The sequence below is a fragment of the Eptatretus burgeri genome, chromosome 14, assembly GCF_056783735.1.
Source record: "Eptatretus burgeri isolate ZD-2024b chromosome 14, Ebu_testis_v1, whole genome shotgun sequence".
Taxonomy (NCBI): domain Eukaryota; kingdom Metazoa; phylum Chordata; class Myxini; order Myxiniformes; family Myxinidae; genus Eptatretus; species Eptatretus burgeri.
In genome coordinates this window covers 5,987,000-6,010,521 of record NC_140974.1, presented here as the reverse complement: position 1 = coordinate 6,010,521, position 23,522 = coordinate 5,987,000, and the positions used below count along the sequence as shown (strand labels likewise).

The 23,522-nt window shown below is 42.8% G+C and overlaps 1 protein-coding gene across 7 annotated transcripts in view; it reads left to right on the top strand.

Moving 5' to 3' along the window:
• Positions 1–23,522, top strand: part of LOC147012595 (protein transport protein Sec16A-like) — a 146,504-nt gene that overhangs the window by 75,403 nt on the left and 47,579 nt on the right. For all 7 annotated transcript variants that reach the window (XM_085853620.1, XM_085853615.1, XM_085853618.1 and 4 more), the window contains exons 10-21: positions 3,119–3,246; positions 4,201–4,262; positions 6,890–7,028; positions 7,644–7,883; positions 8,412–8,509; positions 9,037–9,118; positions 10,260–10,377; positions 15,874–15,985; positions 19,260–19,365; positions 19,509–19,649; positions 22,400–22,513; positions 22,640–22,823. In XM_085853620.1, coding sequence (XP_085709746.1) covers positions 3,119–3,246; positions 4,201–4,262; positions 6,890–7,028; positions 7,644–7,883; positions 8,412–8,509; positions 9,037–9,118; positions 10,260–10,377; positions 15,874–15,985; positions 19,260–19,365; positions 19,509–19,649; positions 22,400–22,513; positions 22,640–22,823 — 1,524 coding nt within the window. The remainder of the gene's footprint in view (positions 1–3,118; positions 3,247–4,200; positions 4,263–6,889; positions 7,029–7,643; positions 7,884–8,411; positions 8,510–9,036; positions 9,119–10,259; positions 10,378–15,873; positions 15,986–19,259; positions 19,366–19,508; positions 19,650–22,399; positions 22,514–22,639; positions 22,824–23,522) is intronic.

Below are 23,522 nucleotides of genomic sequence, written 5' to 3'. Positions count from 1 at the left end.
CTGCAGGGAATCGAATCAAATCTGGTTAAAAAAAAACAAAAACAAAAAAAAAACAGACATTTTGAAATAAGGTTATAACATTTCCATGGTTCAACGTTTGTACACCGAAGTACAACGTGACACGTGCACAGACGAGCAGGCAAAATGGTGGATTTACAGAGTCATTTTATTTCATTAGTTTCTGCATGCATGGTGCAGAGTACAGACGAGCTTTAAAGTTAAAGGGATCCTTTATGGTATGCAGCGACAATCTGGCCAACCATTCGTTATCAACCATTAAATTGGAGTGCTGAAGCCACTTGCCCACCACCTATATCTTCCACACATCTTTTACAGATCTCCTAATGATCTCCCTCTATCTTCCACAGATCTCCTAATGTCTCTTCCCCACTGTTTTGTCCTTCCCTCTCCCACCCCTCTTGTCTCCTGCTCCCTTTGTTATATGTTCTCTGTATTAGCTCTCATACGATCCTCGACATTGCATACAAAAAAAATTAAAATACTTATGTATCCATATTTTCCATTCTTTGCATTCTCCCTTACCTCTCATCTTTACCTGCATCCCTTGTTTGTCCGCCTCAGTCTACTTTCTCCTTCTGCCCTGCTGTTGGTGTTTCTCCTTTCTCCTGTTGTTCCCTTCGTTACGTTGCGTCCTGATTTGTTTTGCATCAACGATGTTCCACAAGCATACACCATTTAAAATATATTAAATATATAAAATAATGCCCCGACATTCGCGGATGCCAACATTCGTGGCATTTTCCAGGAACGTATCTCTTGCAAATAGTGGTGTCCGACAGTACTGGAAAGACCTGGAAAAATTGGCCAAGTCCTTGAAACTCTTGGAAAATTGAGCAAATGGAAATAATCTGCCAGGCTCCCTGGTCGGAATTGTGAATCCTGGCGTTCTCTTAATTTTACCCTCCCCCAGGGATTTACCCTGAAAGCCGTGCCAAAAATGGTTTCTCAGTGGTCAGTCTGGACCAGTCAACTAATCCCGGGCAATGGATTGATGGCACGATGCTAATTCACCTGATAAATTATTCATGAGTTCATTCCCTCTTATGTTCTTCAAATTCAATCTGCCCCTAATTATGTGTTGATGGCCTCTGGCATTTATCCATTCAAACCAAAAATATTTGAGGACCCCTGGGACTTTCTGTGGTTTCCACTTTACATAATTTGTAATTGTAATTGAGCAACGCTGCTGTGGTGCAGGTGGTAACTGAGACAAGTAGCGTGTGCAGTACTGTGCTTTACCTACCTCCACGTCACCACTGCGTTCTGTGGAATCGTTATCAATTCCTTTGTTTTTGGTTATTGCCATTAGTGATTTTTAACCATGGCTTCCAAGAGGAAAACTGTTGTTAGTGGTGAACCAAGTGCGAAAACGTAAAGGAAAGTTATGTCTTTGACACAGAAATTGGAGGCTTTGGATAAGCTTGGTCAAGGTAAGAGTGCACGGCATCACTGGGCATACATTATGGTGTTAACAAGTCCAGTATCCGCCAAGTAAAGAAATGCGCAGAAAACATAATGGGGTAGTAAATGTTCTGGTTTTGCACCATGAGCTTGAGTTTATCGGTGAGAGGAAACATAACCTTCTGTGTAGAACAAGGGTTTACTCTCTAGTCCAAAAATCCACCTCATATGTGGAGAGCATAAGTTGTTGACTTCAATTTTTTTATGAAATGAGGATAATTATTCATTGCAGTTTACTCCGTGTGAGCAATCCATGTGGCAGAAGCTGGTGATTAATGCTGTGAAAGGTACAACTTGGAATGGTTCTGTGGTATAACATGCGAAGCAGGTATGTTTAGTCTGATGGTATACATGGATTATATTCAAATATTCAATGGAATAACAGAAACATACCAGAAGGGCACTCGGTAGAGCACATACCTCCGCCACGCAATGCCTGATCCATGAGAACATATCGGGTCCAATACATGTTTTGAGATATGCTATACACATTTTGGCCCTATCTCTCAATGGTTAAGAATCACTTTAAAAATTCTCGTTGCCGGATCCGGATCCGGATCGTCACCAAAATCTAATCAGTTCGTCCTTGTTGCACACCCAAATTGTCCAAAAAATTTCATCCGAATCTGAGATATCCTGTACACAAACAGACAGACAGAAAGGGGTGAAAACAACCTCCATCACCTTCGGTGGCAGAGGCAATAAGGTTTCATTCTTATTCTTGTGGTTTATTCCAATGTCACTTGCTACATAAAACATTTGTATTACAAGTCCTGGAAAACAATGATTTTGTCCTGGAAATCTCCTGGAAATTTGTTTTCCATGGCTGTGTGAACCACGCTGGCGTGGCACACTTCAAGACTGCACAGTTGCATAATGTCATCCCTATTTTCACTCTTCGTATGTGCATCCCCAGCACCTTGCATTTCCTTATGTTAAAATACATCCGTCAATCTTTTGCTCAAACTATGAAAGTACCTTTGCTTCAATGAATCTGATCACCCCTCTTCGCTATCTGCCTTACCTCCAAGCTCCGGCCCACTCTTCACCCCACTATTGAAATCGTTGATGTAAATTATGAATCCTAAAGGTCATTCTGCTGATCCCTGAGGATTCTAATTACTTAGACCCTCCCAGCGAGACATCTTATGACTCACAGCCACTCTTTGTTTTCTACTGATAAGCCAGTTTTCAATCCATTTGGCTATTCTACAGGAAACTCCATAAGCCCCAATCTTCGCTGAAAGCCTTCTGTGTTGCCTGATATATAATGCTTTCTGAAAGTCATTTGGCAAAATCTGAATCAAGCTGTCAGACTAAATATCATTCATTCACAATTCCTTCATGGATTCAATCACCATATGATACCAAAGAGCATAGAACCAGATATTAATACAGAAAATCCATGTGTTTGAGTTCATCACGGATTGTTAAAATTGAGTTTCTTTCCAATCAGGTGTGTTCACTCCATTCTCGCAAGGCATTGTATTTCGTTCGTTTTTAAATGGCACCGTTGGTTGTAGAGCGTAGGCGACGAGCATTACATTGTCGGCATCTTGCTAAACTTGTTCACAAGCTATCAATCCCGGAATTGCTGAATTATAACCTCCCCGCAACTCTGTGCCCTCACCTGCAGGTGCCCCAGAAAAGTTTCCTGTTCCACATATTTGTGTTCGCTTTGGACCAGGGGGCCATCTGGTTCGCTCACTCCCTAACATGCCGGCAGACGGTCAACCTGCTTTGGTGGAGATTCACAGCCTGGAGGTTAACTTTCTCAATGAGACTTTTGTTCATGTACTTTTGCAGTCCACGATAATAACATCCTCCAAAGATTACCTCAAATTGCTAATTGTTTCTTGAGCCAAGTTGGTGACAAATATTCTTGATTGCATGTGACTTGTTTTGATCTTGGGAGTAACGCTCGTTATCCGGATGTTTGTCTGCGCTGTTGGCATGACGAAGCAAAATTCAAGACTTGTAAACATTGTATCCTGCTAATCAGGAGCAATGATAGCAAGCCAACTGACACTTGCTCAAAACCTGATTGTATCCACAAAATTGCATGACTTGACTATTATATAATTTGAGAAGGTTAAGCTAAACTAAACGATTTTGAGTTGTCTGCCAGCTCATAAATGGAATGCTGCTTAATCTATCGCACACGTGCATTTTGTATCACTCGGCCATGAACTATGATAGTGGATTAAAGCAATGTGCAGTCTTGTTCCCCCTTCCAAAACCTTACCCCTCACCCCGACGCTCCCCCCCTACCCCCTTACCCTTTCCATGATTTTATGTTGCATATTACTCTTTAACTTGATGAGTGTCATCTTAAATTCCAAGATGCCATGTTGAATACCATTTCCTTATGACGTCTGCAAGCATTTAAAGCCGGTTGGGTTGGGGAGGACGGTCGACGATAAGTTGAAAATACTCTTTGAGGAAAAGAAAGTGAGAAAAGTGTATTGCTAATGGTTGAGGAGAGACGAGGTGAAAGAAAAAGGATGTTTGGAAGTGTTTCTCAGCACAAGAGAAGGGGACGTATGAGGCTTACAATGACAAAACAGTGAAGGGAGTCAAAATTCCACTGTTTCTGTTTTATAATCGGCTTGTTCATTCAATATCGGCAGTTGCACTTTGCATGATGCCACCTGACCTCGGCTTGTGTCTCTTTCTGTCTGTCTGTCGATCTGTCTGCACGTACGTGCATCCCTCCAGATAATGCTGCAGCAAACACCTGAACAAGAGGAGCTGAGGAATTTCCCGGGACCCCTTACCAAGTACCGTTTACTTTATTATTTGTGATATATTCTGAATGGTTACATTTGCTGTTCACGGTCATGGAGTTTGAGAAATTTGGTGAAACTGATTGTTTACCCAGATGTACCATTTTGTGAAAGTAACTCAATGGTTTATCAATTTTAACTGAATGAAGTTGAGTGAAACAAACTACTCTGGCTGATTTGGCCTGTACTGGTTACCTCGCCCTTGTCTCTTTGTATCTTTGTTTGTCTGTGTGTCTTTGTCTGTCAACAGGATATCTCAAAATGTTGTGGGTGCATTCAGCAAAAGTTGGTAGAGAGGATGGGTTTGTGACGAGGACAAATTGATTAGATTTTGGTGAAGATCCGAATCCAGATATGGATATGAGAATTAAAAAACTTTTTTTAACTGATTCTTCACCATTGAGAGGAGGAAGTGATTGGGACCATACTCTGTGTAGAGCGTTGGTGCTGCCTAAGCAGTCTCCTTGGCTTTTGGGCACAATCTTGGACAGCTCGCCACTCCGACACAGGATACCAGCATGCTGGCACTCATTTTGCCGACCTCGGAACGATGACAGGTCGAGTTAACCACACCTGGTATTAATTCAACAGCTGAGCGGGATTTGAACTCAGGATCCTAGGATACAAAGCCCACCACCCTAACCATTAAGCCAACACCAGGCATACTATTGAGAGATAGAGCTACAAACAATATAGAATATATAGCACGATATTTCAAAAAGTTATAGACTGATTCAGACGAAACGAGGTGGATGTGTTGGTTAGGTGACAAGAACAAGCGGATGAGATTTTGGTTCAGATCCATCCTATCAGTGGGATACAAAACTTCAACTGTTCAGTCTGGCGTAGGAGTCATTCCACATATCACCGGAGCCCTCCCAGTTGACCCCCTCAGATTTACTTTAAACTTTCATAAAATAGTTCCCAGGTATCAAAATGAATCTGTATAAAATTTTAGATCTATACATGCGGTCAACTTCGAGATATTGAGGGTTGAAAATGTGGTTGTGGCCCTATTTTTATGGTCGTTGCGAGAATCACAAAATGAACGGCTACTTTTAAACTGCCACTACATTTTAAATATTAATGCTAGAGCCTTGAAATTTTCAGAGATTATTCTTCTATAACTGTTCTGTAAGAAACAAGCATAAAACTGAGTGTACCTCTATTAATTTTTTTATGACTGATCAGTTGAAATCCAGAAAAAAAAATGTTGGTTTTGTATTAAGACCCAACTTTGAGACCCCATATATTTTTATTGACCCATCCCAGAAGCTTGAAATTTTTTCAGGTAATAATTGTATGGCAGTAGTATTCAAATACATGTTTACTTTTCTTAATCAGTCATATATAATACAGTCATGATCCCTCAAAAATTGAAAATTTTCATTTTTCCCTGAAATTCAAGTGAGGATTGCAAATACGTATATAGCAAGGTATACCACTTCAAATTGTTCACCATTGGAAAGAGCATATTCAAGTTTACAAAAGTGTCAAATATCTTCTTTTTTTATTGACTTGTTTGTCTGTCTGTGCCCTTATAATCACGTGTATCTCGAGAACGAAACGTTTTAGGTCCAAATTTGGCAAACATAATGGGGACCCCACAGGAAGTGCTTTGGGGGGAGACGCGGCGAGATGCCGTTGTGGAGAATTGGGGGGGGGTGGGGGAGGAGGAGAGCTCTGTAACGGCTGGTGTGATCACAACCAAATTTATCACAAATGGAGGACAATGGGAAATAAAATAGGGGGTAGTAATTTTATGAGGGAGTGAGGAGGAGGGGTTGGGGGGTGGGGGAGAGGTGTCTGTACAGGGAAGGGTGGGACATCAGACTATATTCAGCCGTATGGCCTGCGGTACTACCAAAAAAAGACTATCTCTAACCTTGTGTATCAAGTATCTTGTCGACAGCGTACAGTGAAACAATGTGTATTCATTTCCTCACACTTGTTTGAAACATTTGATCCTCTGTGTGTTTATATTTTTAATTTTTATCACCATCATTATCTTGTGTCAAAATAATATGCAACGGCATCTCGATGAAGAATGTCATTTTGAAGACGACAGCATGGTCTCCAAGCAGGAGACCACCTCAAATAATGAAGTTCTGTTTAATCACGTCACGTGTGTTTTTCACCTCACACTTTTTAAGATGCACTTTATACGTTAGTTAGGGGATTAGGTTTTCTAATTGCTTTCAACCAGATTCGGTGGCGTCATGGTTCGAGCGTCTGCTCTGAGTCTGTCGCGTTGGTGGTTCGAACCCCATCCGAGTCATACCAAAGACTTTTAGAAATGGCACGAGCTGCGTGCGCGCACACACACACACACACACGAAAAAACTGAGGTCACAGATTTAAAGTGAATCCCCTTTTCGGAATCACTCTGTATCTTATCGATCTAATCTTATACGGGACAGACACGGCACAAGGTTAATTAGACAGATTAGAGAATGTAAGCGAAGCCGTTCAACGGCAAGGATGACTGAGTTGAGTGGTCAGAGGAGGCCAAAAAAAATGTATGTTTTGTGTCACAGGTTGTGACCACAGTGCGGTCATTCTTGTTCTTTCCGAGAGACAGCCAATGCTGACACTTGATCTTTCCTCACACCTTGCCATAGGACCGAGACGCATAAGGGAGATGTGTTGCTCTTCGCTCAAGGCCAAGCGACTCGCTGCCTGCAGGACTCCTCACTGCTTGACCGCCAGTCAGCTGCTCTCTTGTGGCAGCTTCTGGTCCTGCTTTGTCGACAGAATGGGGTGCGCACCACCTGCAATTATAGGATTTAATTGTTTTGAAAACTCCCTCCTTGTGTTTAGCAATGCATTAAAAAAAATTTTTTTTAATTTTTACATTTAAGCTCATGGGAGAACTGAATTAGTTTGCATACAAGGGAGGACGGCGAAATGGGGGGAAGGAACAAACACAGGGAGCATAGTAGGACATTCAGAAACGACGAGGGAACCAAGTGAGCTAAGTGGACGAGGAATCTGTAAATTCGGCAGGACATGCTGATGGAGTAAACCCTGGAAAATGTACGTCCTTCAGTTCTGTAAAATCCGTCTCACCATGTCTCTCTGAAAGTATCCTCAAAGTAACCCACCTATATTGATATGGCCATCCACCGGGGGCCACTGGCTTACTCATGGTGTTATACGTTAGTCATACGTACCTCTCCTTTAATGTTTGCACCTGGTTGAAATAATTTTTCATCATGAGTGTGAGGAAGACCGCTTCTAACGTCATTCCTTGTATTACAGCTTCACTACAATAACAAAACCAGGGATTCTCTCCTATTGGTTGTGTTTGTACAGTTGCAAAAGTTATGGTTTGGGTTGATCCCTAAAGCTGTTACTTCTTGTGTCTTTTTGCAGACTGTGGTGGGAACTGATATCGCAGAACTACTGATGCAGAACTCAAGTGGTTCTTTGGCAGCCCAGGATGGTAACTTAATCGACTTTGCGGCTGAGGCCGTGACCCAGTCGAGCTCCATGGTACCTGAAAAACGGGTAGTTTTGGGAGGGGATGCCAGTGGCACGTTTAGTGTTTCGGGAGATGCTTTGAACGTGGCCATTGACCGCTTCCGTGAACTGCTCACCTTTGGACGCAAGAAGGTGATTCGTAGTTCTTTTTATTATCATTATTATTTCTTTTATTTATTTTTAATTTCCCCACTGAAATCTTCAACTTTAGGTTTACATCAAGAATGTTATGGTTCACTATTTTTCAGTGAGGTAGAACTCAAGCCCTTTCTTTTGTAGCACTCACGACATAAAACTCAATATTCAGGCTTTCCAAGACATGACTGCAGAATGGGTTTCCATAATATTGTGACCGGCAAGATGACACAGAACACGGACTTAATATCTCAATGAATCCTGTGCTATCGCTGGGAGCCTGCAAGGGCAGGTGAGGAATGACAGGAAGGAAAATAAGAAATTAACCTTGAGCCATAGTAGAATAAACTAACTTGGGAGATAACGGTGGGAGGGCAATGACGCCGCACCCTCGCAGATGGCAATGGTGGTGGGAGATGAAATTTGGTGATGTAGCCGGAACTGGGGATTGCTTGCGGTGTGTTCATGGTGGAGGATGTTTTGAAGTGCAAAGTTGAATTGAGGTTGGGGTTGTCATACCTACAGGATGCATTGGAGTCAGCGATGCGCAACAGCCTGTGGGGTCATGCATTGCTGCTGGCCAGTAAGATGGATGGGCGTACACATGCAAATGTGATGACGAGGTACGACCAACACACAGACAGCATTAATGTGGATGTCAGGTGTTGTAATACTGCAAGCTCATTGGGGATATGAAAATGCTTTGTTGTGTTGTGGACAGTGGGTGTACAGCATGCATGGGAGTGTGTGTGTGTGTGTGTGTGTGTGTGTGTGTGTGTGTGTGTGTGTGTGTGTGTGTGTGTGTGTGTGTGTGTGTGTGTGTGTGTGTGTGTGTGTGTGTGTTTTCGCGCGCATGCGCGTGCGCGGTTTCGGTGTGCTTAGTATTGCTGTCATTTTGGAGGACAGAGATATTTTATGTTAACTACAAAGCACGATATAAAAAGTGAATTGAATGCATGTCCCACAGCCATTAATGAGTCATCGATCGAAAATTTACAAAATGACTAATTATATCTTTGATCATATACTGACTATGATAATACACAATATACTAATAATGTTTTTTTGTTGTTTTAAAAATATATATATATCTCAGTGCTTTATGGGAAGATTTGTGAAACGTGTGTATTTCTCCCATGTGTGTGTACAGGTTTGCAAACAGCCTGCCGATGAACGATCCCTTGCAGACAATCTATCAGCTTCTGTCTGGCCGAATGCCAGCCGCCAGTACGGTGAGTTTTATCCTATATTTAATTTTTTATTTATTTTTTTTTTTGCATTTAGCATTTATAGTTGCTCGCGAAGAACCCGTCCTTGCAAATGGATTAATTCCTCCAGAGTTACGGACATGATGACTTGCAACACTCACTCTCACTGGGAACAGCACCATGCATTACCCATTTACATGGAGAGAATTGGGGTCCTCCCCAACCCTCACCCCCCTTGGACTGAAACCTTCCCATGCACAACCCTCTCCCACGCATTTTCAACTCGTTCCATCCAACAGTTCAGGAGGACATAGAAGCCAAACACACAAACAAACACGCGCTTCTCAAATAATAGTAAGTTTGTCAGTCATTCTTTTCGAGGTATTTCTTCAATTTATGCAGCGTACATGACGACTATCTTCTGTAATGTACACTATGGAACATTCTCCGATTATAAAAATATATTCCTGTTCCATGAACTAAGTACAACGGCACTCTGTGGAGCACACACCTTCGCCAGGCTGAACAGTTTATGTTTTGTATCCCACTGACAGGCCGGATCTGCATCTGGACCTGAATCAAAATCCAATTGGCTTGTTCTTGTCATCTAACCAACTCATCCAGCAAGTTTTGTCGTAACTTGTCGACAGTTGTTTAAAAAAAAAAATCATTCTATATACCCTTTTTGGGCCCGTTTCTCAATGGTGAAGAATCACTTAAAAAATTTTTTAAAATCCTCGGATCTGGATCCGGATTCGGATCTTCACCAAAATCGAATCGATTCATCCGTGTCACGCGTCCGAACTGTCCACCAAGTTTCGTCCGAATCTGTCTCCAACTTTTTGAAATATCGTGCTATATATATCATTTTGGCCCCATCTCTCAATGGTGAAGAATCACTTAAAAATGATTCTAGTGTCTGGATCTTCACCAAAATCTCATCATTTCGTCCTTGTCATGCTGTGCCGTCCTGTCCACCAAATTTAGTCCGAACCCATCCACAACTTTTTTGAGATATCCTGCTCACAGAGAAACACACAAAACAGACGGGTGAAGACATTGCCTCTGTCCACCTTCGGTGGCAGAGGTAAAGATAGATTGGGTGTTTGCCCTGGTTACAAAAGAGCGTTGTCATTACTTATTGAAAACTTCATTTTGTGTCCAGTCATGTTGTGATGAGCGCTGGGGACACTGGAGACCTCACCTTGCCATGGTCCTCTCCAACCTCACCGGAAATCCTGACCTTGATCGCCGCACCATTACCACCTTGGGGGACACCCTTGGTGAGCTGACGAGGCATAACATGTACTCCTGCTCGATAATAGAACGAGAAAGTTGGTAATAACAAATGCTTTGTGTTACAAATTGGGACTGTACCGATAGCTTGATGTTTGTTTGATGTTTGCTGAATAATTTGCATCCAGGAAATGAAATGAACAAACTAATATTTCTGCACTTTATACGAAGTACTGTACTCTACAGCATTACAGTGCATATGATTTGCTGTTGACTAACTTGTCTTTCATGTCATTGATAAATGATGTGCTAAACACATAACGAGGGATAAGGCACTGGTACCATGCAATTGGAATCCTTATCATTCACAGACGTGTGTGTGTGTGTGTGTGTGTGTGTGTGTGTGTGTGTGTGTGTGTGTGTGTGTGTGTGTGTGTGTGTGTGTGTGTGTGTGTGTGTGTGTGTGTGTGTGTGTGTGTGTGTGTGTGTGTGTGTGTGTGTGTGTCACGCTACTCCTACAGTTCTGGGCCAATTACATCCACTCTTGCTACATAGGATCAGCATGGCACCAATTAGTGTATAGGGGTGTTTTTATCTTTACCAGTGGTTTTGGGAGTGTGGGATGAGAGGGCGGAGAGGGGACGCAATTTCTCCATGTAAATGTGTAGCACCGCCTCCAGGTGGGGGAGGGTATTACAAGTCCCCACTCTTTACAGTGCAGTGTTCCTGTCCCTACATTTTCCATTGCTGTGAGGTGTTTTAAATGATAGACAGTAGGTATGCTTTTGCTTCATGCACATAACCCGGGCTTTTTTTTTTTTCGTTTTGTTGTTTTTCGGAAGCGATTGAAGCAACTATCCGTTGCCTATACACCGCCCAAATAAAGGTCGCATCAGAAGAAGGTGTTGCTTGTTTGGAACAAGATCGCCTGTCGGGCAGGTACTCTGCTCGTAAAGAGTAAAACACTTCACATGGAATTCTCATCTCTACGATTGATGCCTCTTCTCTGCTTCATTCAAGTTCAACAATTCAACATTTCAATTTGTGCATGAAAGTTTTCAGCACTGCACGGTTCCCCCCGGAATTGCAGACTGCACGGTTTCCCCCGGAATTGTGGACATGATGGTTCCTCCCGGAATTGCAGACTGCACGGTTTCCCCCAGAATTGCGGACATGATGGTTCCCCCTCTCCCCCGGAATTGTGGACGCGATGTTTCCCCCTCCCCTGGAATTGTTCTTCATTGCACGGCCCGCGAGCCACTGGCAGCCCCTGGTGGCATAAAGTGAGGCTCCTGACATGCGGCCGATAATAGAAAATGTGAAAACACCCCCATCATAATCCGCCATAAATGCTATCGAATTGATCCGATGGTTTCAAATGAGTGTTGCAACACGAATCATAAAAGTCACGTAACTACATCAGGATGTAGTTGCAGTATACAAACAATGATGCTTGCATCCCAGTTAACCACAACGAAGAAGAGTAGGTGGAGGTGAGGCCTAATAGCAGCCATTATGGAGTCCTGCAGGCAGTGGTGGCGGCTCTCACACTGATGTCATCGGCAAAAGAGGCCCCCTTCTAAAAAAAAAAATTAGTGACGATCACTGGTCTAGTTGGTCAGGAGTATGAGGGACGATGAAGCCCCGTCACATTTGGTCTTGTACCAATATATTTTTTGTTTTTTCATAATATTTATCATTATACAGGGTTTCCACAGTCTTGTGTTGATTTTACGATTCAATTACAACCAAACCAAAAGAGATACAATGATGCGGTGTTCTGCATTTTGTCACATAATTCATCAAGTTTCTTATGTTCTTCAGTGCCCCTCAACATGTGCACCTTAACTGGCACGTAGCACATCCAAGTAATAATCTTCCCAACAAATGTCTCCTACTAGTCGTCTGCTCCAATTGTTTCATCTGATCATATGCTTGTGAAAATCAACATCTCTCTGGCCTTTCTCAGAGCAACCTCAACGCCGGCAAGCCTGGAAGTTCACTCAAGCAGATTGGCGGGAACTTCAAGCAGCCATCACACTTCAGGATTTGTCTCCCATATCTACTTGCTCTGATGTTAATTCAGCCTGGGAATTCTTCCACAGAATCCTGCTCTCTCTCCCCTGCACAGATTCATCCCATCTCGTCTTCGATTATCCTATCCTTTTTCCCACCCATGGTACACCGAATCCTGTAGTGAGGCAGTTTCTCTGAAACAATTTGCCTGAAGCAAACAAATCCGATCAAAGGCAATCTCAGTGCATTCCAAGAAGTACGCAACGAGTGTGTGTCCACTTTCAGGAGAGCCAGAAAACAACAGCTGTCCCACCTCAAGAATGAACTTTCACACTTGTCTTTCTCCTCTAAAACCTGGTGGCACCTTGTTTACCTCCACCACCGAAGGTAAAGGAGGTTATGTTTTCACCCCCTTTCTTTCTGTTTGTCTGTTTGTGTACAGGATATCTCAAAAAGTTGTGGACAGATCCGGACGAAACTTGGTGGACATGTTGTGTGTGTGACAAGGAAGAATTGATTCAATTTAGGTGAAGTTCCAAATCTGGATCTGGATAAGAGAATTATTTAATTTCTAAAGTGATTCTTCACCATTGAGAGATAGGGCAAAAAACAATGGAGTACTGTATAGCATGTTATTTTAAACATGTATTGGGTCCGATATGTTCTCGTGCATCAGGCATTACATTTCCAAGGTATGCGCTCCGCCGAGTGCCCTTCTCGTTATGTCTGTCTCTGGAGTATGCCCTCCCTCCCTCCATTCCTTCCCTCTCCTCAAATGGCACCACAGCTGACTTCGCTCATGAGAAGGCTGAATGCCTCAATTCTGTGTTTGCCTCCAAATATTGTGTCCCCAATCCCTCTCTATCAGAACCCATCCTTCACTGTCGTACCCAACTGCTTCTGGTATCTGTGTCTTTTGCACCTGAGAATATGGAGAAGGTTCTCTCAACCCTCGACTCTGACTCTGCAACTGGACCGGACGGCATCAGCTCGTGTCCTAAAAACCTGCTCTGCTGCTCTCTTGCACATCCTCTCTTTGCCCTTTTCACCACGTCATTTGCCCTCGGTAATCTTCCATCTGCTTGGAAATCTGCTAACATCACTGCATTACATTTTTGCATTTTTGCACCTTTTTAATGCATCACTGCATTAATAAAGTTGCAAAAACTGATCCCCTTAACTACAGACCCATCAGCTTACTTCCAATCATCAGCAAGGTCATGCAATCCATCATTACAGTTGATATGAAATTATTTTTCTCCAACAATGTCATCCCAGATCAACAGTTTGGTTTCAGACCAGGTCACTCCACGTTGGACATGCTGCACCAACTCGCCCAATAATGGATGGAGGCTCTGAATGTCAAATATGAGATCAGGACCGTCTCTCTGGACATATCTCGTGCTTTTGATACATCCTGGCATCCTGTCTTAGTCTCCAAACTCTCTGCCTATCTTATCCAAGGCTAACTCCACACATGGCTTCCTGAGTTCCTATACTTTCCAAGTCAAGGTGTGTCTTTCAATGGAATCCTTTGATTTTATCTCCCTGTCAAAGCTGGAGTGCCCCAAGGCACATTGTTCCAAGCCCAGTCCCATTCCTCATCTTCATAAATTATCTCTCTGACTCTCTGGAAAAAACCCCTCCCATGACATCCCTCATCCTTCAGTCAGGCAGGCTACAGCCTCTTCCCTCTCTTCAGACCTTGATAAAAGCACAAGCTGGTCAAAACACACAGTCCACCAGTCATTCAAACTCTTGTGTCTTACTATCAGCCATTAACTTTCTTGGGCAAACCACATTTCCAAAGCCAGCTGCTTCCTTGGCACACCTGTCCTTCTTTGACACACCTGTCCTTCCTTGGCACACCTGTCCTTCCTTGACACACCTGAACTCCTCTAACTACAAGGCTTTCGTCTGCAGCTTGACAGAGTACTGTTGTCCCCTCTGGGCTGGCTCTCCTGCCTCACGTCTTTCTCAGCTTGATGCTGGAGTAGCCAAAGCCTTTAAGATTGTTGGAATCTCCTGTGCTGAAGCTGCATCTATGGGCCTATCACTTCGCCATCTCAGACAGGTCGGTGGTCTCTCTTCAGACATCTTCTTTCTGGTCTTGCACCACTGCTATTTCCATTCTTTATCCCTACCACCTCCCCCCCCCCCCGCCACAGATTTTTACAGGGCACACACAGTCCACCACTAACCCCCTTCTGGTGAAACTACCTAAATCCAGGATTAGTGCTCACTTCCACCAATTTGTTCCCAACTTCCACATTCTCTTCAATCTTAGTCTTCCCTCCAGGTCTTCAAGATAACCGTTCACCACCATCTCAGGTCGTCCCCAATCCAAAGCCATGACCTTTCCAACCCTCGTTAACCCATACCCCCCAACCCCTCCCCAATCCATTCTCCATCCAAATTTCCAGTTTTCCCGCCTTGAAGTTTCCTTCTGTATCTGTATTCCATCCTGTGCATCATCTTTTCCACCCCATGCAACTTCTCGCACACCTTTTTTGTCCAGGTCTCACTCTATCTTGGCCTTCTACTCTGCTGTTGGTATTTCCCCCTTCCCCACTCTTCCTTTTGCGTGCATCTCTACTGTTCCTTATGCATCATGTTAAGTCCTGATCTATTCAGTGTACCAGCTCTCCCACAAGCCTCGACTATGTATACACAAAAAATCGACTTCAATCCAGTGTTTGCCAACACATCCCTCATTACACTGCTCATGCAATTGGTTATTCTTGCACAAAGTGGTTCATTGTGAACAACAGAGGTTTGGCAAATGATCCTTGACATTCTCCCATTAAGAAAAAGTCCAAGTGTGTCACATCGGGAGACCGTAGAGGCCAGGGGACTGCTCCACCACATCCAATCCATCTTCCGGGGAAGTTATTGGTTCTAAAGGTTGCACTATCTGCACTTTATGTGCATGAATATGCAGTCTTCTCTGTTCAACTTTGCGTATTATTAACTTTGGTAACTAGAGTTCATGTGGGGGAACATCTTCTGAAATGCCTGGACGTTCACTTTGAGTCCTGTCAATCACCCTCCCTGTCTCCAAAAACTTGTGAAACCACTAGATGTTGGTTCAGCATGTTGTTCTTATTCATGGTTGTTGGTTAAAGCAACAGCATGGAGAAATCCGCATCATTGTAACTCTTTTGGTTTGGTTCGAATAACATTTTAAAACTGGAACAAGATTTTGTGGACACCCTATATACAATATAACTTACCAGGATGTCATTGGTACAGGAAGCTGGACACACATGCAACTGTATATTTGTTGGACATGTTGTAATTTGTATGTTTGTCATTTTTATTATTCTTTGTCTGTTTTATTATTGGACGGTGTCATTCCATGAGCCTTCACTTTGTTTTTCAATGTCAAAGCGTTTTACCAATTGCTATTCATGTAAGTCACAGGCACTTTGTAATGTCCTGCAAAGAACTCTCATACTCGTATATAGTCGTGTTTATGAAGTTATCATGCAGTTATGTATTACCCAATGGCTTGTGACCCACCGTAGCTTCTAAAGGCCTGCTGGATGCTGCCCATTTCTGCTACCTGATGGCTCAGCTCAAGTTTGAAAGCTATGGCAAGCGGTCAGCCAAGCTCGTTTTGCTGGGCGCTAACCACAGGTACCTGGAATGGTTTACTTGTTGGTGAATAGGGTTCGTTGCACCAAAAAAACTACAATTGGATAAACCTGAATGTATCTGTCAGTTATGGATTTATTTTGCTCTTTTTGTTTGTGGAGAGAGGATGTGCAGAGAAACACCTCGACGTCACCAAAGGCTCCAATATTTGCCCAAACACTCCGTCTATATTTTACTAACGGTTATATCCATCAAGGATGGGTGATTTGTTTGGTCTGGGTTTGACTGGAAGGGGGACGACGACGACGACAAGAAAAACTACAAAGTTAATAGAACACCATGCGGCCTTGAGAAACAAGGATATGGATGGGGACTGCGAGCAGCAAATTTTTATTGGTCCTGATGACGTAGAAGTAATATTTTGTCCAAGTTCTGCGAAACGGTTTTTGAAAGTACCAAAAAGGTGATTCGTATTCTGCATTGTTCAGGTATACAATTCAATTGAAATAAAATAACGATTTTAAAAGTTGTCGGAACTCGAAAAAAGATTTTTGAAGTTCGCCACCATTGATCTTTTACACCACCTTACTTAACATGTTACATTAGTTCTTCATGTGTGTTGTACGTGCCCTTTATGACGTCACTAATATCAGTACGTTTCCGGATTGGAATGATTTACAATCTTGTTTGACTGCCACACAGGCGCATGTGCAACCGTGACAAATTCAGAGCCAAAGTAAAATACTGCTGGACTATAGGCTAGTTTTTTAATTCATGTTCTGATTAGAGTTCAAATTATAAAACTACCATTATTACTACTACTACTACTACTACTACTACTACTACTACTACTACTACTACTACTACTACTATGGCTCCAATTAAGCCCACCTTTTGTGCATTCAGCCGTATGAGTTTTTCTTCGCCCGACCTCTCTATCCCAAGCAACCTCTCTGCACCCCAACTCTTCTCATGTTCCTCCTTCCATCTCGATTTCCGTTTGCCTCTTCTCTTCCTGCGAAATGCTTCCATATCAAAGACCTCACCCCCCCCGCCCCCCCTATTTATTTCCTCCTCAGTACGTGACACCAACCAATGCAGACGTACCTCTCGTGCCTTTTCACTAATGTCCCTTAGTTGTACCTCCCTCCTGATATTTTTAATTCTGACTCCTTTTCTTCAGAGAGATCGCCATCAGTCCTTTCAGCGTCCACATCGCTAGCTTCTCCAACAATCTCGAGTCCTCCTTTCCCCGCTACACAAAAGATAGCCGGTCTTATTCCCATTTTGTAAATCTTTGCACTCGGCCTAACATCATGCAATGATGGATAATTTTAAACCTTCGCAACAAGTCGCCCGTTAACAACGTTACCAACATTGCTGTACACCTGGAAGCAACGTTTCTGTACATTTTGTTTTCGACTTTTCATAGCAGGTTATTGTTCACCAGCATCAACATGTGAGCCATTGTGAATCAAACCATGCACTGTCAACTCTGAGATATATATATATATATATATATATATATTTTTTTTTTTTTTTCTGAAAATCATTCATAACAGAATAATTTGAATGGAAAAAAATTTCAAAATTTTTTTTTTGTCGATCACAAAGTGTTGAAAAAAAAAAGCCTTAAATTGTCGATTTTCTATTTTAGCCAATGACCTCACACCTTGAACCCACCTTCATCCAAATGACAGTTTACATTGAGAAACGGTGTACAGTATTTCGAGCTCGGATTCTGATGCTGATTCCACCGTCATTGGCAACTCCGAAGGTTCTCACTATGTTGAAACTCATCAGTGGGATTTTGAATAAACGAATTGAGACAAAATTAGTGATGGAAACACTTTCGGGGGGATTCATGGAGCCTTATCGTTTTTGAGTCTTATGCGAGCGATTTAAACAAAGATGACGACAAAGGACGTGTTGGTGAAGATGAAAATGCCAGTTGCATTTTCACGAGAGATTGGGAGGCTTTGTTTTTCTGTTCAATTGATGATTTATAAGAGATTTTATATTAATTGATAAATCACTTGTATTACTCTGGCACGAACACGGCACAGACACTGCATTTGTGTCTGGTCGTGCCATGTTTGTGTTGTGTCGTGCTGTGTCGATGTCCTGCTCCAGGAGAGGGGGGAGTGGTGCTTGGGGGAATGGGGGGAGGGTGGTGGGGTGATGGTGGCTGGTGTGTAGGGGAGGGGGTGTGCGGTGATGGCAGAGGAGAGGGGAGGGTGTGTGCTGGTGGCGGGTGTGGAGGGAGGAGTGGTCTTCCATGCACATGTGCTGGTGGATGGATAGAGATCGTCTTGCAGTTTCGAGCGACAGCTGTTTCTTCTGCTTAATCGCGGAAATGGCATCCTCTCTCAATTGCGGCGGATAACCACGAGATCTAGCCATTTCTCTTGTTTCATAACAGTGCTCTGTGTAATGTTCCGAGCACAAAAACAAACATTTTGTCGGCCCGGTCCACACTCGGGTATTTCGGACAAACCTCGTCCAAATGCTAGCAAACTTAGGTTCTTACGGCCATTATTACCTCCGCCACTGAGAACATTTGTGGACAGGGTGGGTGTGTGACAAGGACGAACTGATTCTATCTTGGTGAATATCTGAATCCTAATCTGGATACGACAATTATTTAATTTAAAAGTGATTCTTCACCATTGAGAGATGGGGCCGAAAACGATATATAGCACGATATCTCAAAAATGTATTGGACCAGATATGTTCTCATGGATGAGGCATTGCGTGCGTGGTGGAGGTATGCGCTCTACCGAGTGCCCTTCTGGTTGCAGCATGAAACCATCTCGGTTTGTATTACTACACGAGCACCGAGGATGCATCGACTCAGCATACTTGTGGGAAATCGAAAATTATTCACCATTTGAGTTCAATGGTACAGTGATGTAACACACAGAGCCATAGACAGTCCAAATCTGGTAGTCGACTTCCAAATGTGACGTCACGGCTAAGCATCGAGAAGAAGAAGACTTTGACTCTGAATTGTAAAATTACTCGCTTTATAAATCGGAAAAAGGCATCTGTGTGTTTTGTCGGTTATCAAGGGATCGATTAGTGTCGAGGTGGTCTGAGCGTTTGGGTTACTCTTTAAGCTGGGAGAGTGCTCATTATTTTGGAATCTGTTTTGACATGATTGGTAATGTTGCTGCTGATGTTTTATTTCTGTTATCTGCTACGATGATGTTCATGTTTGTGTTGCACAAGTACGGCAACATTTATTTAGTAGTTTTTTTTTTTTTAACAGTTTATATTCACATGTTTATGTATTTTGTTTTGTTTTTTTTTGAAGCTTACCACTGCAAAAGTTTGCTTTGAGTGAAGCCATTCAGCGCACAGAGGTGTACGAGTATGTGCAGGCTCTGGGAGGTGGTCGCTCTGCTCTTCCAGCGTTTCAGGTCATTTGCCATAAGAAACCGTTGAACCTACCAAAACGATCTTCACGTGTATTAATTTTCCTCTTGCATCGCGTCAAATGGAACATTAAATAAACTGATGATGGCTGACATGAGGTCCACTCATCCTGCAAACTTTTCTGCAGACGTTCAAGTTCTTGTACGCGTGTCGGCTGGCTGAATACGGCCTTGTGGGCCAGGCGCTGCAGTACTGTGAGGTCATTGGCCACGCGGTGCTGTCACAGCCAGCACTTTACTCCGGCTCCCTCATTTCACAACTGGTCAATGTGAGTGAAGCAAATAAGGGGAGTGGGGGGTAATGAGCGGTAGTCACGTTTGTGAGAGTAAAATATAGGATGATGTATGAAGCGTGTTTAGGTCTTGGACGGTATTCACGTTTGTCAGGATGCATTTTTCTGTGAATGAATATATTTCCCCAAAACGTTATTTTATTGCAGGTGGAAAAATAAAATTGTGCTTCCATATTGTTATTTAACATTTTTCCTCACCTGAACCTCTGGGTTGGAGTACCCCTTCTTGTCCCACCTTCAGTGGGCAATGTGCTGCGGCACATGATTGGAAATGCACTTTGTAATTATTGTCATTTTTGAAATAAATTTTATTAATCGCAACGTATCATAATTCTGAAAAGGTTCCATTAAATTATGATGGAAGATGATTTGTAATACCAGCTACCACGCATTACGCACGCACGCACGCACGCACGCGCGCACAGATTTATTTTTTAAGAAGAAGAAGTAAAACTAGATCTGCTCCTCTAATTTAATTTGAGCAATAAGTAAGAGCAGACCCTGCCGGTCTCAAGCGACGTTTCACCAGCTTCACAGCCGGCTTCCTCAGGCCAATAGACTCCGAGTCTCGGCACGTGTCCGGTTTTCATCCCGATATGACTGCTCATTAACGATCACGTGCTGGTGCTCGAGGTCAAATGGAGGAGTGCTTTATTATATTTTTTATTTTTTATTTTTTGCAAACCTCAAGCAAAATGACAGTCAAATCGAATCATCGATGGGCTGCTCTGCTCCTTTTTGTTGTTTTGTTTTTACTTACATGTGACCTAGTGCCGTATGTGTGTGGGTGAGCATGTGTGTGCATTTGTTGTTTTTGTGTTTCTGGGGCACGAACGTGGCTGGTGTCGTGTCCGGGTTGGACGTGATGAGGTGTGCATTGTGTGATTGTTGGGGTTCTCGTTGGGTGTTGTACGCATGCAGATGTGGTGTTTGGGATTGAGTGGTGTTGTTTGTTGCTCACCTCATCCAGCTGTTTGTACCATCAAGTTTTCAACATTTGTATCAGAGGTATGTATTGTGTGGGTATGTCCACCGTCTCCCCAGTTATACCTTCCCCCTTAGTATTCTCGTCAGCAAAGCGCCGCTTTGTATTTGCGAGTATCCAATAAATTGACACTGGTGTCTGAAATAACATCGGTATTGTTAAGAGAAGAATAGTAATTATTTATATAACATAAGAAATCCTCCAATTCACTTTGAGAAGAGGTTATCAGCCCGATGTAATTGTTCGATATTACGTTTCAGGATAGGTTTACAACCCTTATAACTATTGATCATCATCTCCTCGATGAAACCAACAAAAATACAAGCATACGAAGGTCTCATTTTGATTCCCATGGCTACTCCTTGTTGTTGTACATAATAGCAGTCCCCAAAATTAAAAGAAGATAAGGACTAATTCAGCCATCTTAAAAGAGTGGTATAACTTGGTCTGTTATTACAAGGATTATACCCTAAAGCCTGTTGTGGAGCCTCCAATCCCTCATTTCTAGGCATATTGGAATATCGTGAAGGGATGTCCATCGTAAATATAAAACGTCTGTATTCTCCTTCCTGGGACCAGAAATTATTACAAAGATTAATTGCATCAGAGGTGTCCTTCACGTAAGCAGGTAACAAACTGACAAAAGGTGCCAGGATCCCATCGAGGTCCATGCTGATAAGTTCTTTGGGACAGTTGCAGGTCGACACAATGGGCCGACCGGGTTTATCATGCTTATGACTCTTAGGAAGTCGGTAAAATTTCACACGTTGGCGATTATCTTGTATGAGGTTAACAGGATTGACATTAACAGTATCTAACCCAACTCATCTCCACAACCTTTTGAAATACCGTGCTATATACTGTATATCATTTTTGGGCCCATCTCTCAATCAGGAAGGATCACTTGCAGAATTAAAAACATTATCTTCTCTGGATCTCCAACAAAATCGAATCGATTCATCCTGTCACACACCCAACCTGTCCAGCAAGTTTCATCAGAATTCATCCACAGCTTTTTGAGATCTCTGAATGGTGAAAAATCACTTTAATAATTATCGGATCTGGATCATGCCTTGTCTTGGCTTAATGGTTAGGGTGGTGGGCTTCGGATCCATGAGTCCTGAGTTCAAATCCCACTTGGCTGTTGAATTAATATCAGGTGGTGTTGACTCTGCCTGTCATCCTTCCGAGGTCGGCAAAATGAGTGCCAGCTTGCTGTTATCCTGTGTCGGAGTGTCGACCCGTCCAGGATTGTGCCCAATAGCCAAGGAGACTGCTTAGGTAGCACCAACGCTCTGCACAGAGTATGGTCCCAATGGATGGATGGATTTATCCGGATCTGTGTCTTCACCAAAATCGAATCAAATTGTCCTTGTCACACACCCAACCTGTCCACCAAATGTCGTCCGAATCCGTGTCTCACTTTTTGAAATATCGTGCATATAGAGAGACAGAGACAGACACAGACAGACAGACAGACAGACAGGAAAACATAACCTCTGTCCACCTTCGGTGACTTTGCTAATCACATATATATATATATAGTCATATACGTATCTATTCCATTATAGATCGTTTCTGTTGTCATAATCGTCATCCATGACTTCATTATTTTGAATACCGGTATTTTTAATCGCCCGGTTTTTTGGGGGGGTTTTTTGAGAGATTTAAAAGCTTCTTCACCATTCAAAGACCATCTGTTCTACTTCCTGATATGATTTCCCACTGTTCAATCCCCCAGATTTCTGGACAGCTAAAATCGTTTGATCCAGCACTGCGGGAGCGACCTGATGAAGAGCAGTTTCTTGACCCAGAGTGGCTTCAGCGGCTGCAACACCTCGATGCACAGTTCAAGGTGTTTTGCATTTTCCTTGCAGAATGTGTTGACATTTCACTTCCTGAATAAATTAAAGTAGCGTATTGAAAATACTTTGCTCGAAAACGGTTGATGTAATTGCCTCACTTGTTGTGCTGTTCCTAGGCTGGTGTGATTCCTCAAGGTATAGAGGCCGATTCATCGTACAATGCAAGTGAGTCCAGTCGTTCAAACACTCCCGAGCCAATGTCCGTCCCCGACGGCACTGTGTACGGCTATCCACCCCATCAGTCTGGCATTGCCTCTGACACAGTCGGGCTGTCCTATCCACCCATGGATCCTGTTGCAGGTAACACTTCACTCGTAAATACAGCCATTCATGGTACTTGTGATAGCCAGGCTTACAAGCAACCTTGACAGCTGCTTTAAGGTGATAGGTCAGAGTGGATGGTATGCAGATATATCATTGAACAATAGCCAATGTTAAATATTTCCAATAAGAAAAAGGATTTTTTTTTTTTGGTGTGCATTAAATTCCGGATGAACAGCCTTAATATTTTTGAAAGAACGTTAGTTACCTCTGCCACCGAAGGTTGACAGAGTTTATGTTTTCACCTCTGTCTGTTTGTCTCTGAGCAGGATATCTCAAAAAATAGTTGATGGATTCTGACGAAATTTGGTGGGCAGGTTGGGTGTGTGACGAGGACAAATTGATTCCATTTTTGTGAAGATCCGGTTCCAGATAATGTAATTTTTAAAGTGCATTTTAATAAAATGGACATTATCAAAGCTTTTCGACTTGCACCCCTCTGGAAAAAAAAAACCGCAAGCAGATGAAGAAGAAGCACCAAACTCTCTCTTATAAAGTTACAACGTCATGTCCTCAACGTTGATTGTTTGAGAGAAAGAAAGGATGGGATTACCTGATTGGTGCAACCACAGAGCATCATGAATAATGAGAAGGCAGAAATGAACCATCATGAATAATGATTAGGCGGAGATCGGCGGACTCATCAATACAATTTGTGAGGTGTGTGACGGAATGTCG